Source organism: Balaenoptera physalus, assembly GCF_965194825.1.
Source record: "Balaenoptera physalus genome assembly, chromosome: 13".
In the NCBI taxonomy this organism is placed as follows: Eukaryota; Metazoa; Chordata; class Mammalia; order Artiodactyla; family Balaenopteridae; genus Balaenoptera; species Balaenoptera physalus.
Genome location: NC_138892.1, coordinates 102029184 through 102041761, shown reverse-complemented (window position 1 = coordinate 102041761; position 12578 = coordinate 102029184). Strand labels below are relative to the sequence as shown.

The window sequence follows — 12578 nt, the reverse complement described above, 5'->3', positions numbered from 1 at the left end:
GCTCAGCAGTCAGGGATGTGGCCGCTCCGATGGGGGGAGGGGGTTCATTTTCCCAGAGTTGGGAGAGAAGCCCCTCAGGGCTCTGAGGCCAAGCCTGGGAGTGGAGTGGCCGGGCCTGCAGCCAGCGCCCCCCTCGGGATCCCTCTGGCCCTCTGGGGGGCTGCAGCCGTGAACAGGGGGCTCCCCTGAGTGCCTGCCAGGCGCACACTCTCGCCTTCTCCCCAGAGTCTGGCAATTGCGGCTGAAGCGACTGTGAGCCCCAGCCAGCCCTGGAACGTTGCTACAAGAATGGTGGTAACGTCAGAACTTCGCAACGCGGGCGGCGGGCGGGGCCGGGGGCAGGGCCTCCGCGGGCGGCGGGCGGGGCCGGGGGGCAGGGCTTCCTCGGGCCGGGCCAGCCATGGCAGAGGACGCGGGGGGGGCGGAGTTCTGCCTCTCCGCGCTCTATATAAGCGGCCAGTGGAAGCGGCTGCGCGCTGCTCCTGACCTTCAGTGTGCCGGCTTTATCGCAATGGCGCCCTCCAGGAAGTTCTTCGTTGGGGGGAACTGGAAGATGAACGGGCGGAAGAACAATCTGGGGGAGCTCATCAACACTCTGAACGCAGCCAAGGTGCCGGCCGACACCGGTGAGCCTTGGCCAGGGAGGGCCGGGGTGGGAGGTCCGGCGTGGCGGCGCCCTCTCCCGAGCTCTCTTAGCCGGTGTCCGCGTGGCCCTGCGTGCACGGCTGGGGACCAGGGCTGTCGGGGTCCGGGCCTTGGCCCCGCGGCCGCAGGACCCGGGGTGTGTCGACGCAGAAAGGCGGGGCCGCATCTCACGGTGCCCTCCGGCTGTGGGTCGTCGGGAGGATGGTGGCCCCGGGGCGCGGACGGGGGTTGCACCCGCCGAGAGCCAGGGATGGAAGCGGAGACCAGCCCCTGCGGGCGATCGGGAGAGGCCGGCGGCAGCCCGGTGTGTGGGGGAGGAGGCTGAGTACTGGCTTAAGCTGCCCCCTAGGCGCGGGCTCCGTGCGCCGCCGCACGTAGCCCGAGACTCCTCCCCGCGCCTTGCCTGGGCGGCCGAGTGGCTTTGGCCTCCTGAGCTACCGCTCTGACCCTTTCCCCTCGGCGGCCTGCATGACTCCTGCCTTCCGCGGAAGGGGCTGAGCCATTTGGGAGTGAAGAGCGATCCTACCGCTTTCTCCAGCCTGGAAACGGGAAAGCGCAAAGCCTCTATGAGCCAGTCGGCTCGCTGCCACCCACGGCAGAGTGCAGTCCTCAGCTCTTCCCCTCCCACGCACCTAAGTCACAGAACCCCGGGTCTGATCAAGAGGCATCCCCTTCTGGTTTATTACCCCCAAAGACGCCAGTACAAACCCCAGGAGTTGGCCCCTTCTGCTTTTGCTAAAAATTCTTGCCTGGCCCGGTTCCGAAGGTGGGGATGGGCTATTTTAGAAGGGAGGCGGGGTCGGCCCCCAGAGAATGTTGAGTCTAGGAGGTGCCCAGGCCCAGAATAGCCTGGGGAAATCGGAGCCATAGCTGTTAAAAGAGCAGAGGGCAGGGCAAGGGCCATGGCCTCTCAGGGGTACCTGGAAGGCTCAAAGAGTTGGGTCCAGGCACAGCCTGAGCTGCAGAGCGAACAGAGATTATCGTGCTGGTGTGAAAAAGGGCAAAAGCAGAACTAAGAAAGTGGTGAAGGCTAGGGGGCTCCCGAACACTGGATGGGGTCTGGGGGATGAAGGCTTCCTGTGACCTCATCCCCTCTGTCACCGTCTCATCCCTCAGAGGTGGTTTGCGCACCCCCCACCGTCTTCATTGACTTCGCCCGGCAGAAGCTAGATCCCAAGATTGCAGTGGCTGCGCAGAACTGCTACAAAGTGGCTAATGGGGCCTTTACGGGGGAGATCAGGTGAGGTGTGGGTGGGTGGTGGACGCAGCCCTCATTATTCTCATGAAGGGGAAAGCGACAGGGTGGGCTCCCTGCTGAACCGTGGCTTGTTCTCTTCCTTTAGCCCTGGCATGATCAAAGACTGTGGAGCCACGTGGGTGGTCCTGGGGCACTCGGAGAGAAGGCATGTCTTTGGGGAGTCAGATGAGGTTAGTAACCAGGAGAGGAGATAAGAGATGGCTTATCCCAAGACAGGTGTCTCACCGAGTCTGTTCCTCAACAGCTGATTGGGCAGAAGGTGGCTCACGCCCTGGCAGAGGGACTTGGAGTAATCGCCTGCATTGGGGAGAAGCTAGATGAGAGGGAAGCTGGCATCACTGAGAAGGTCGTTTTCGAGCAAACCAAGGTCATCGCAGGTATCTCTGGAGAAAGGGACCTTTGAGCCTAGCCAGGGCTACGGAGGCACAGAGGGTGGGGTCAGATGCCCTGCAGCCTGACTTGATCCCCACGAATGATGCAGGAAAGGGGAGGGTGAGAACCCTTGTATCCTTATCACTTCTGCTCCTGCCCTGATGGTATAGATGCCACTTGGAGTTCCTCTAACGGCCGCCAGGGGGCAGTAGGCCACCGTCACTCATTCCCTGGGGAAACAGCTGGCTATCTCCTTCCTGTTCACCCTTCCACCTGTGATCTCTGTCCCACAGATAATGTGAAGGACTGGGGCAAGGTTGTCCTGGCCTATGAGCCTGTGTGGGCCATTGGTACTGGCAAGACTGCGACACCCCAACAGGTAACCAAGCCCAGGAGCCCTACCCTCATCTCCCCTGCCTTGGTAGAACTGGAGGGTCATGGAGACCACCTGGGCCAACCCCTCATTTAAAAGACAGGAGAGGGGAGGGGGAAGGGTAAGCTGGGACGAAGTGAGAGAGTGGCATGGACATATATACACTACCAAATGTAAAATAGATAGCTAGTGGGAAGCAGCCGCATAGCACGGGGAGATCAGCTCCGTGCTTTGTGACCACCAAGAGGGGTGGGATAGTGAGGGAGACACAAGAGGGAAGAGATATGGGGATATATGTATACGTATAGCTGATTCACTTTGTTATAAAGCAGAAACCAACACACCATTGTAAAGCAATTATACTCCAATAAAGGTGTTAATTAAAAAAAAAAAAAAAGACAGGAGAAAAGAGAGTGACATGTCAAAGGACATCCATTCCAGGACCTGGGTGGGATCGAAGCCCTGGTGTTCTATCTCAGATCCCAGGGTTCTTGTCCCAAAACCCCACTGCCTGTCTCCACTGGTGCCCAGGGTTTTTGCCCCTTTGAGTGAAAGTCTTAGTCTAGCTTCTTGTTCTAGGCCCAGGAAGTACACGAAAAGCTCCGGGGATGGCTTAAGTCCAACATCTCTGATGCAGTGGCTCAGAGCACCCGCATCATTTATGGGGGTAAGTGGGTTTGGTTCTAGCCGGAGGTGGAGTGGGCTGAGAACCCGATTGAGTCCTTCTTCGACATGGAGGTAGGGCTGGAGTACCCCCTCCCATCCCTGCCCTCTCCCCCTCTTCTCCCTTCCCAGGTTCTGTGACTGGGGCAAACTGCAAGGAGCTGGCAAGCCAGCCTGATGTGGATGGCTTCCTTGTGGGGGGTGCTTCCCTCAAGCCTGAATTCGTGGACATCATCAATGCCAAACAATAAGCCCCGCCCATCTCTGCTACCCTTCCTGCTGAGACAGGGACTAGGTAGCTCAGAAGCCCAGTAACTGTACTGCCCCCCGACCTTCACACGTGCTTCTGATGGTGTCACCTGCTGCCTCTTGTGGCCTAATCCAAAGTGTACCTCTTCCTTTACCGTTTACACCCTACCCTGTAATGGTTGGGACCAGGCCACTCCCGCTTCCACTTACTGTAACAGTTGGAACTAAACCTGTCACCAAGGTGGCTTTTCCTTGGCTGAGAGGTGGGAGGGGTGTTTGCTTATGGGTCCCCTCAGTCCCCAGTGAAGGCAGGAGAAAGACCCCGTCCTGTCCCATCTCACGCCACGAGGGCAGGGGCTGAGAGAAAGCCCTGTCCTCTGCTGAGGCCGGGGTGCTGCTCCCTGCCACGGTGCCGATGCCTGTGTGTGTTGTGTCTGTGAGCAGTCCTGCGTGTGCGGGAAATAAACACCTGGCACTAAGCCTTGGGGTGTGTCCTTCTTCACTGAACTTGTCCAGATCATCTTTTTCCCTTTTGACGCAGCCACGGGACCCTTGTGCAAAAAAAAAAAACCAAAAAACCACAAACAGGTTTCTACAGCAGCACATCTCTTACAACTTTTACTTGCAGAAATGTCTTGTGTACCAGGCTGCCGCAGCCTTGAGTAACAGCTCCCTCCCTTCCACCCTCTGGGTGGCCCTGGGGCTGTAGTGCTCCCCAGAGCTTGGGGTGGGGTGGGACCCAGCGTCACCGGCTTCAGGCAGCTGGTCTAGGCCAGCAGTGCTGCCTCCCCCCGAGGCGTGGGTCAAGGCCCCAGCGCAATCTGTGGTATCACAGGGGTCACCGGTAGAGCAGGTAGCGCTTCATGGCGGGGGGCAGGGGCAGAGCAGAAACGTGGCCTAGCCGCGTATCCCCCAGGGCGTGGCGCACACACAGGCGGCTCAGGTGCAGAAGGGAGTGTGGCTCGGCTGGGAGAGAGAATGAGGGAAGGTAAGTACGGGTGCGGCCACCAGCCAGACATCCTCAAACCACGGGGTCCTGCCCAGAGTCCCTTCCGTTTTCCTGCTGCAAGTCTGCTCCCACCTCGGTTCAGGGGAGGTCTACGGTGCCCTGAAGTTCTGCATCTGCTCTTATGGCGGACGCATCATGGATCTCACACGTCCCCGGTCGGAGTTGGGGTGAAGCTCTAAGTAAGGCCGTCTTAAGCAACAGGCCGAGGCGGCTCTGACCGTGGAGCTGGCCCAGGCTTTGAATCCAGAGAGGCCCCAGAGCTGGGGCTGAGGAGGTGAAAGGAAGGGTGGCCCTCCTCCACTCTACAATAGCTCCCATGGGCTACGGGGGAGAGGCGGCCACCCTCTGCTGCAGACTCGGCAACTGCAGAACAGTTAAGTCCGCTCAGCCCCAAGGCCCTGCCTCCTTCACTGCTCTTCCAGGTGCCTGGACCTCAACGGCTCCTTCCTGGGGTTCGACTGAGGAAGGAAGTAGGTATGTGTCAGAGTCAGAGGCCAGTGAGCCGGGTACACACCCTGGGCGCCTGGCACCGCCAGTCCTCTTCCTCTGGGACTTGTACACCTAGCCCAGGACAAATCTAACCCTTTGCACCTCTTGCTCCACGGGCTGATCTCTCCTGTGAAGCCCTAATCCCCACAGGGCTTCACTCCATTCTGAGGGTTCACCTCTCACTAGCAAGTTGCTTTCCCAAGCCTTACTTTTACCCCTATGGCTGTTAGGAAGATTGAGTTAGGTAACAGCTGTGAAGACTCTTAGCCATTCCTGGCACTGAATAGGGGTAGGAGACGGGTCAGGTGAAGGCCAGTTCCCTCTGCTCTTGTAAGGCGTTGAGCTTCCATCCCAAAACCACAGACCCCCGTGACAGAACTTACTCTCCCCACACCTGCCCCAGGCCTCACCTCTCCTTTCGCCCAGGTAGCTGATGCGGACCTGGCACTGGCCCCAGACAGCGCTTACTGCTGGATAGAGGGTCCTGCCCTTCAGTCCGCGGAAGGCCGGCCCCAGGTAGGTGCCCCCAATAGCGTAGCCCAGAGTTCCCTCCTCCATATCCAGAACCACCAGCAGCCTCTCCGGCACCTCCAGCTGCTCACCCTGCGGTCCGGCTGGATACCGGGGGGCCTCGGGCCCCTTGCTCTGATGGTACAGCTTCCCGCGCCCAAGGTCCCAGCCCCACGACTCGCTGTTGCTGCCCAGCAGCGCCGCATAGTGGTCAGCCTGCAGCGGCGCCAGGGCCGTGGCCACGCCCACCACAGCGTGGGTGCCCCTCTGCTCCCGGGGCCAGCTGATCTCCCAGGCGTGCAAGCCCCTCGAGTAGCCCCTCTTACCCCGGGCCCCATCAGTGCTCTGGGCCACGGGCCGCCGTTCAAAGCACAACCCCCCTTCCTTGACCTCGATGTTCTCTGAGCAGTCCTTGGGGTTCCAGCCGTGGCCCCGTTGGGCCCCCAGGTCAGGAGGGGGAGCCGAGAGCAGCTCCTCCAAGCCCTCGGGACAAGACAGGTCAGGGTACAGGGCCTGAGGCGCGTGGGTGCTGCTGCTGCCGCCCCCTGCCGAGGCTGTCTGGCCCATGGAGGTGAGGAGCTGGAGAACTCCCCTAAGGAGGCTCGCGGGGGCGTCTCTCTTCTGAAAGTCGAGCTCCCGGTCGGGATCGACCTAGAGAGGAGTTGGGAGAAAAGAGTGTGTGAAGCGAGGGATCCTGGAGGGGACTCCTCACACAGGCACCCCATCCTTCCCCCAGGTTTGCTCACCGCCCCGCTCCTCCCTCTTTGCTCCCCCAGAGCTCCCAGGCCCATCACTACCCTGCCCTCACCCACCTGTCCCGGTCTCTCGAGACTCGCGAGTTCGCCGCCTTTCGGCCTGTCGAGGGACCTTCCCCCTCGCGCGCCCCGCACCCCTGTCACCGCCCTCGAACCTCGCTCGGCTTCCCGTGCCGGGAGGTCGCCGGCCCTCGGGAGCAGCCCAGCCTAAAGTTGCCAAAGCGCGCCGAGCGCAGACCGCCGGCCTCTTCCGCCGCCAGCACCTCCCCCAGGCCTCGCCCCGCCCCGAGGCCCCGCCCCCACGGCCCCTCCGGGCGGTTAACTCTCTCATCGCCGTCTCAGGTCGCGCCCCGCCCCGAGACCGCGCCCCCGCGGGGCCCCTCGAGGGGCGGTTAACACTCGGCTCCGGCCTGGGCCGCCGGGGGCACGTAGCGCGTAGAGCCCATTCCCGGGCCGTAAACCTCTGGTCACAGTCCCAGGCCGCTCCTCGCCCCGAGGCCCCGCCCCCGCGAGGAGGCGGGCCGGGCGCTTGAATCTTACCCGGCTTCTATGGAGTCCGCCCCTGGCCGCCCAAGCTCGGAGTTGACCCTTTCATGGTATCATCGCTTTGGAGGTCTGTTCTCCACCGTCAAGAACTTTGAGCCTCCTGGGCCAGCAGCTCCTGAGCCCCTAGGGATATGGGACAGGAGGTCAAGGAAGGGCTTCCACTGTGGTGACATCTATTTCCGAGTCCTGGTGATTCTGGGTCACTGTCACTGGGCTGATCTTTTTCTGACCCGGGTTGTGAGTCAGCCTGCTCTGTGCCTGAGGTTCTGAACTCTTGAGTTTCTGGCTCTGAGAGGTAGGCGTCCTGGGTCTGCGTGCTGTTCTAGCCTTCATGCTACCCGTCAATCCATTCCTGAGCCGTCAGCCTCATCTGGTAGAGTGTGTGGATAAGACCTTGGCTGTGAGTGAAGCTATACCACTAATTAGTTCTCTGACCTTGGAGAGGTTGCCAGACTTCTCTAAACCTGTTTTCTCTTACGTAAAATGGGAATAATGATGGTACTTACCTCACAGGGTTGTTGTGGAGTTGAGATAATCCAGGTGAAGCACTTAGCACAGAGTCTGCTAGATAGTTTGTACTCACTAAGCATAGCTATTCCTGTTTCCTTAACATTTACTAAGTGCCCACTTTATAGAGAGGCAATATTAGTGGTAAATGATGCCAGCTGTGGAGCCAGGCTGACTGGGTGTGAAGACCTGAAGGCCCGTATGCAGGGGACCTTAGGCAAATTTACTAACCTCCTCATGCCTGTTTCTCCCTCTGTAAAATGGAGATACTATTGGTATCTACTGCGTAGGCTCTAGTGAGGATTCAGTGAGGCTATATACATGTAAAGCACTTAGAACAGTTTCCAGTTCAAATTTAATCATTTGTGCTGAGCACTGAGGATTAAGCAGGGAATCCTCAAGGAAGTTACAAGGACATTTATGAAACAGTTTATCTATCGTGCGGTAGATAAAATTCTGGATATCCAGAAAGTACTATAGGAGTAAAAAGGGTGGGACTCCTAACCAGAGATCAAGCAGTTCAGAAAGGAAAGTGTCCTGGAGGAGATGACACCAGACTGAATCCTTTTTTTTTTTAGTATTTATTTATTTATTATTTATTTATTTAGGCTGCCTGGGGTCTTAGTTGTGGCACACCGTATCTTAGTTGCGGCATGTGGACTTCTTAGTTGCGGCATGCATGTGGGATCTAGTTCCCCCACCAGGGATCGAACCTAGGCCCCCTGTATTGGGAGCGCGAAGTCTTACCCACTGGACCACCAGGAAAGTCCCTGGGCTGAATCTTTAAGAATGACAAGGAATTTGCCTGAGAGGTGGTTCTGCAGGACTGGAGGTTGGATTAGAGTTGCTGCATGAATAAGACATTCAGACTGAGAGGTCAACATGAAAATAAAACAGAAGCGGTAGCTGGGTTTGAGGAACTTGGAAGATTTCAGGGTTGCTGCAGCGTGAGATGCAAGCCTAGGGAAGTCGGTGTGAGATCAGGAGGGCTTGCAGGCCAAGTTAAGAATGCAAATGTTACCCTGTAGGACAGATGGGTAATGGGGGAGCCACGTAGGAGAGAGGCGGGAGAGGAACATGGTCAGAAACTCCTTTTAGAAAAACCATCCTGGCAGCAGTGGAGCGGCCCAGGTGACAAGTGTTGAGAGCCTGGAATAGGGCAGTCGAAATAAGGATGAAAAGAATTCAAGAAACACTGATGAAACTGCAAGACCTGGTGACTGATTAGATGCTGAGGCCAGGGAAAGGAGAGAGAGAAAGGGAAGTTTTCTAGCCTGGAAGACTATTTTTGGAAGGTGGTGCCACGAGAAGACGGAGATGACAGAAAGAGGAGCCGATGGGGGCAGGGGCAGGAGGGTGGGAGAGAGAGATGGTGAGTTCACTTTAGGACGTGTTCTTGAGGTGCCTGAGCAACAACCCAATGGAACCATCCAGAACACGCTTGACAGTGGCAGGTCTGGAAAAGAAAAAGAAAATGGCGGGGCTGGAGGGGGCAGTGAGAGGCCTGGACTGGAGATATAAACTTGGGGAGTGTATCAGCCTTTAGCCAGAACTATGAGAACAAGAGGAGCCCTGGAGAGAACGTGTAGAGTGAGGAGAGGGTCAAGGAGGACACAGCACAGCAGACAATTCAGGTTTGATTACATACATGATTTTTTGGGTCATCGGCAGTTTTAGTGAGAGAGTGCGTGTGATTGTGGAAAGTGGGTGTCCAGGCTGAAGGTGCTGAACTGGCACTTCCTGTGTGTCAGGCACTGTGCTACACGCTTCACATTTTTAGGGGATAGAGAGTCGGCAGAGGTAAGGTGACAGGTTTGTCTCAGAGTTAAAATTACCCTTGAAAACACCTTACTTACCCCATCTATTAGGTACAGCATATGTTAGTTTCAGGTAAAATACAATACATGGCAGTACACATACAGTGATGTACAGAATAACATTTTACATTGTTTTAATTAAAGAGAAAGAAGAAAGCATATTAAAAAGAAAGATGTGGGGACTTCCCTGGCGGTCCAGCGGTTAAGACTCCGCGCTTCCACTGCAGGCGGCACGGGTTCAATTCCTGATCCAGGAACTAAGGTTCCACATGCTGCAAGGCGTGGCAAAAAAAAAAAAAAAAAAAAAAAGAACCTGAACACTTGAACACTTGTCATCCACCCAACCTGGATATCCTTGCCAATGTGACAACAAAAATAAAGACATCATGTTTTGGGGGTCAGATACCAAGCCTAATCCAAGGCCAACTCCTGTTTCGCTTGAGAAATTGCAGCTGCTCAGCTGCTGGTGGTTTAAAACGTTTCTTCACCAATTGTTGCCACCGAATCTTGAACTGCTCAAACATTTGTTGGTAATAGCTCAAATGTTCCACAATGCTACAAGTAATTTTAACTTTTACATCCATGTTGTTGCATGAAAACGTAGCTCATTACTTCCATCATTTTACAGTATTCTGTTGTATGGATATACCACAGTTTACCTATTCTACTGTTGATGGACATGTGAGTTGTTTCCATTTTCAGCTATTATACAGAAAGCTACTACGTACAGTATCTCAGATTCTTTTGATGGACCTAGGCACTCATTTTTGTTGGGTGCATACTTACTGTGCAGAATTGCCGGGTTACAAGGAATTACAATGCATAGATTTAACCAAATGTAATTTTCAGGTTTCTCTCCATGGAGGGATTTTATTCAGAAATTAAATCATTCAGGTATTTTACAGCATGGAACACTTCAACAAGTTTATGAAGATTTGAACTGTTCTTCTCTTCCTGTTCTTCCTATCTTTATCTTCCGGGGATGATTTTATCAGTTCCTCAGCTTTTTATTAGTGTTTCTCTGTGGCTCTCAAGTTCTTTAATTTCTTCCACAAAGCCATAATGATCCACTTGTTAGGCCAAACAGTGAGTTTCACTTCTTTGTCAATAGAAAACCCTTAAAATACTAAACACATTCTTCCCAACAAGCAGGGACTGTTCGAGGCTTGGTTGTTTCCATGCCTGCTTAATATAAAGGATGCAACTGGCAATACTGGAGCACTTTCAACTCTTCTAACTCATGACCACATTAAGATCAGGGTTAGCATTCAATTGGTTCTGGGAGTCAAGGAGGAATCTCAGCCTCATGCATGTGCCTTTGAAACAGCAACTCATGCTTAATCAGCAGAATGAAGGATAGGGGTGATGTTAGAGGGAAGAAGACTTCAAAGCCTTTATGAGCATACGCATAAAGTGTGTGGTATCTCAGAGTGGTACTGCCGCCCGTGAGCAGCAACAACAAAGCCAAGGCTTTTCTCTCTGAGATCCTACTTGGCTTCTAGAATGTAAACTGCAAAACCAAATCAGGAAAAGTGCTGCAGCCACCCAGGACTTTGCATTTGATTGCTAGAGTACAGCAAAAAAACAAAAAACAAAAAACAAAAAACAAATGGGGGGGGGGCACTGGGATTTGTACCTCTGTAGAACTCTCTGGCTTTATTAAACAGAGTGCTACACTGCCACCAGGAGAGAAGAAGAGAGAGGTGGTCACAAGGTCATTAGTTGCTATCAAACCAGGGCCTTGTGTTTCTAGTTTGGAACTTTAATGGCAATTGGGCATTTCCCCATCAGAAGATACCAGCCTCATTATATTCTGGAAGCTAGCCCTTTGCCCAATACTTCTTTTTAGTAACTCTGGGTGGCTTTTGCTTCCTGTTCCTCCACTGATACAGCCTCATCAACAGTTTGAACGTTTTTGGTTTCTAAAACTGTTATGCCATCCTTGGCTGGTTTTGAAATCCTTCCATCCCAAGGCTGTCTTCTCTGGCAGGAGGTGTGAACTGTGACTTGAGACCAAGAGCTTTTCTTTTTCCTTTTCTGCCATGTATGGCCATTGTGAGGCACATACTTCTGCTTCATTTCTTCCAGGAATAAGTTTAGTGGTTTTAAAGATTTATCACATGTACTTTGCTGTCACTTTAACAGTTACAGAACTTGATGACCTGGCTTCACGAATCTGTTGACTCTTGATTGCACATGTGATTTTTTTTTTAATAAATTTTACTTATTTACTTATGGCTGCTGCACGCCGGCTTTCTCTAGTAGCGGCGAGGGGGCTACTCTTCGTTGCGGTGCGCGATTATCTGACTTCGGTGGTTTCTCTTGTTGCGGAGCACAGGCTCTAGGCGCGTGGGCTTCAGTAGTTGTGGCTCACAGGCTCTAGAGGGCAGGCTCAGTAGTTGTGGCGCACAGGCGTAGTTGCTCCACCCAGGAAGATGTGGGATCTACCTGGACCAGGGCTTGAACCCGGGTCCCCTGCATTGGCAGGTGGATTCTTAACCACTGCGCCACCAGGGAAGACCCACATAAGATCTTGAGATCATACTCATGTGCCACGTTGGAGATGGACACACTGCCCCTCCTTAAGTAAGCTCATTTTTCTTCCAGCATGGGAAGGGATATCTGTTTCTTCGGTTGGGCGCCAGATGAAATGGTTAGACTGCCTTCAGGTGGGTCGTGTTATGCGGAAAAGAGGCATCTTAAAACACTGGAATCTAGCTTAAAAAGCAAAACACTAGAACCCAGTCAGCCTCCCAAGAAACACACAATGAGAGGCTGAGAACCGGCCGAGAGCACAGAGTCCAGTCTCGCGCCTCCTCCCGCTCGCGTGGAACGGTGGCTGGAGACCTTCCGCCCTATTTAATCTGAGAATTATTGGGCTCACGTTAAGGGTGCCTATGATGAAACCCCACCACATCTCATTTAATCCCCACAACAAAGACGGCCCAATGTTTACAGATTCATATAAGCGAGGGTCCGAAAGGTTAAACGACTTCTCTGTGACTAGAGCTGGTAAACGGCAGCAACGGGGCTCAAAAAATGAGAAGCCACTGCGCCCAACCCCCGGGCGGGGACGAAATGGCGGCTGCAAGAAACGCGCCCTGAAGCAGACGTGACAACCGCGCTACCGCCCGGGCGCCGGCTACGTAACCGCGGCGCAGCGGGAGGCGGGACACGCTGACTCCCCGGGGTGGCGGTCACGTGCGCGATTACGTGCGCAGGCGCGGCGGACGGGCCGCCCGAGTGGCTCGCGCGCCTCCCAGCGGCCGCAGCGGTGACGCGGTCTCCGCCACGCCACGCCACGCCCGCCGCGCCCGCCGCAGAGGGCAGCCTTGGGCCTGCAAGCTCCCGCCGCCGCCCACCTCCTTCCGGCGCCGGCGTTTGC

General features: G+C 55.0%; 2 protein-coding genes across 6 annotated transcripts; one reads left to right on the top strand and one right to left on the bottom strand.

Moving 5' to 3' along the window:
- Positions 1-385: 385 nt before the first annotated feature.
- Positions 386-4040, top strand: TPI1 (triosephosphate isomerase 1). Its single transcript, XM_082420325.1, has 7 exons — positions 386-626; positions 1762-1885; positions 1989-2073; positions 2148-2280; positions 2569-2654; positions 3228-3315; positions 3444-4040. The coding sequence occupies exons 1-7, from the start codon at positions 401-403 to the stop codon at positions 3560-3562; spliced, it is 861 nt and encodes a 286-aa protein (XP_082276451.1). The 5' UTR covers positions 386-400; the 3' UTR covers positions 3563-4040.
- A 121-nt stretch (positions 4041-4161) lies between these two features.
- On the bottom strand, positions 4162-12332 carry SPSB2 (splA/ryanodine receptor domain and SOCS box containing 2). 5 transcript variants are annotated; one of them, XM_082420344.1, is made up of 3 exons: positions 6381-6857; positions 5469-6219; positions 4162-5027 (listed from the first exon to the last, which is right to left on the bottom strand). In XM_082420344.1, the coding sequence occupies exons 2-3, from the start codon at positions 6133-6135 to the stop codon at positions 4954-4956; spliced, it is 741 nt and encodes a 246-aa protein (XP_082276470.1). In that variant the 5' UTR covers positions 6136-6219; positions 6381-6857; the 3' UTR covers positions 4162-4953. The 5 variants fall into 5 exon arrangements, with proteins under 5 accessions (XP_082276470.1, XP_082276469.1, XP_082276471.1 ...); XM_082420343.1 differs by having other exon boundaries at positions 4162-4526; XM_082420345.1 differs by having other exon boundaries at positions 4162-4526; positions 6479-6627.
- Positions 12333-12578: the final 246 nt, after the last annotated feature.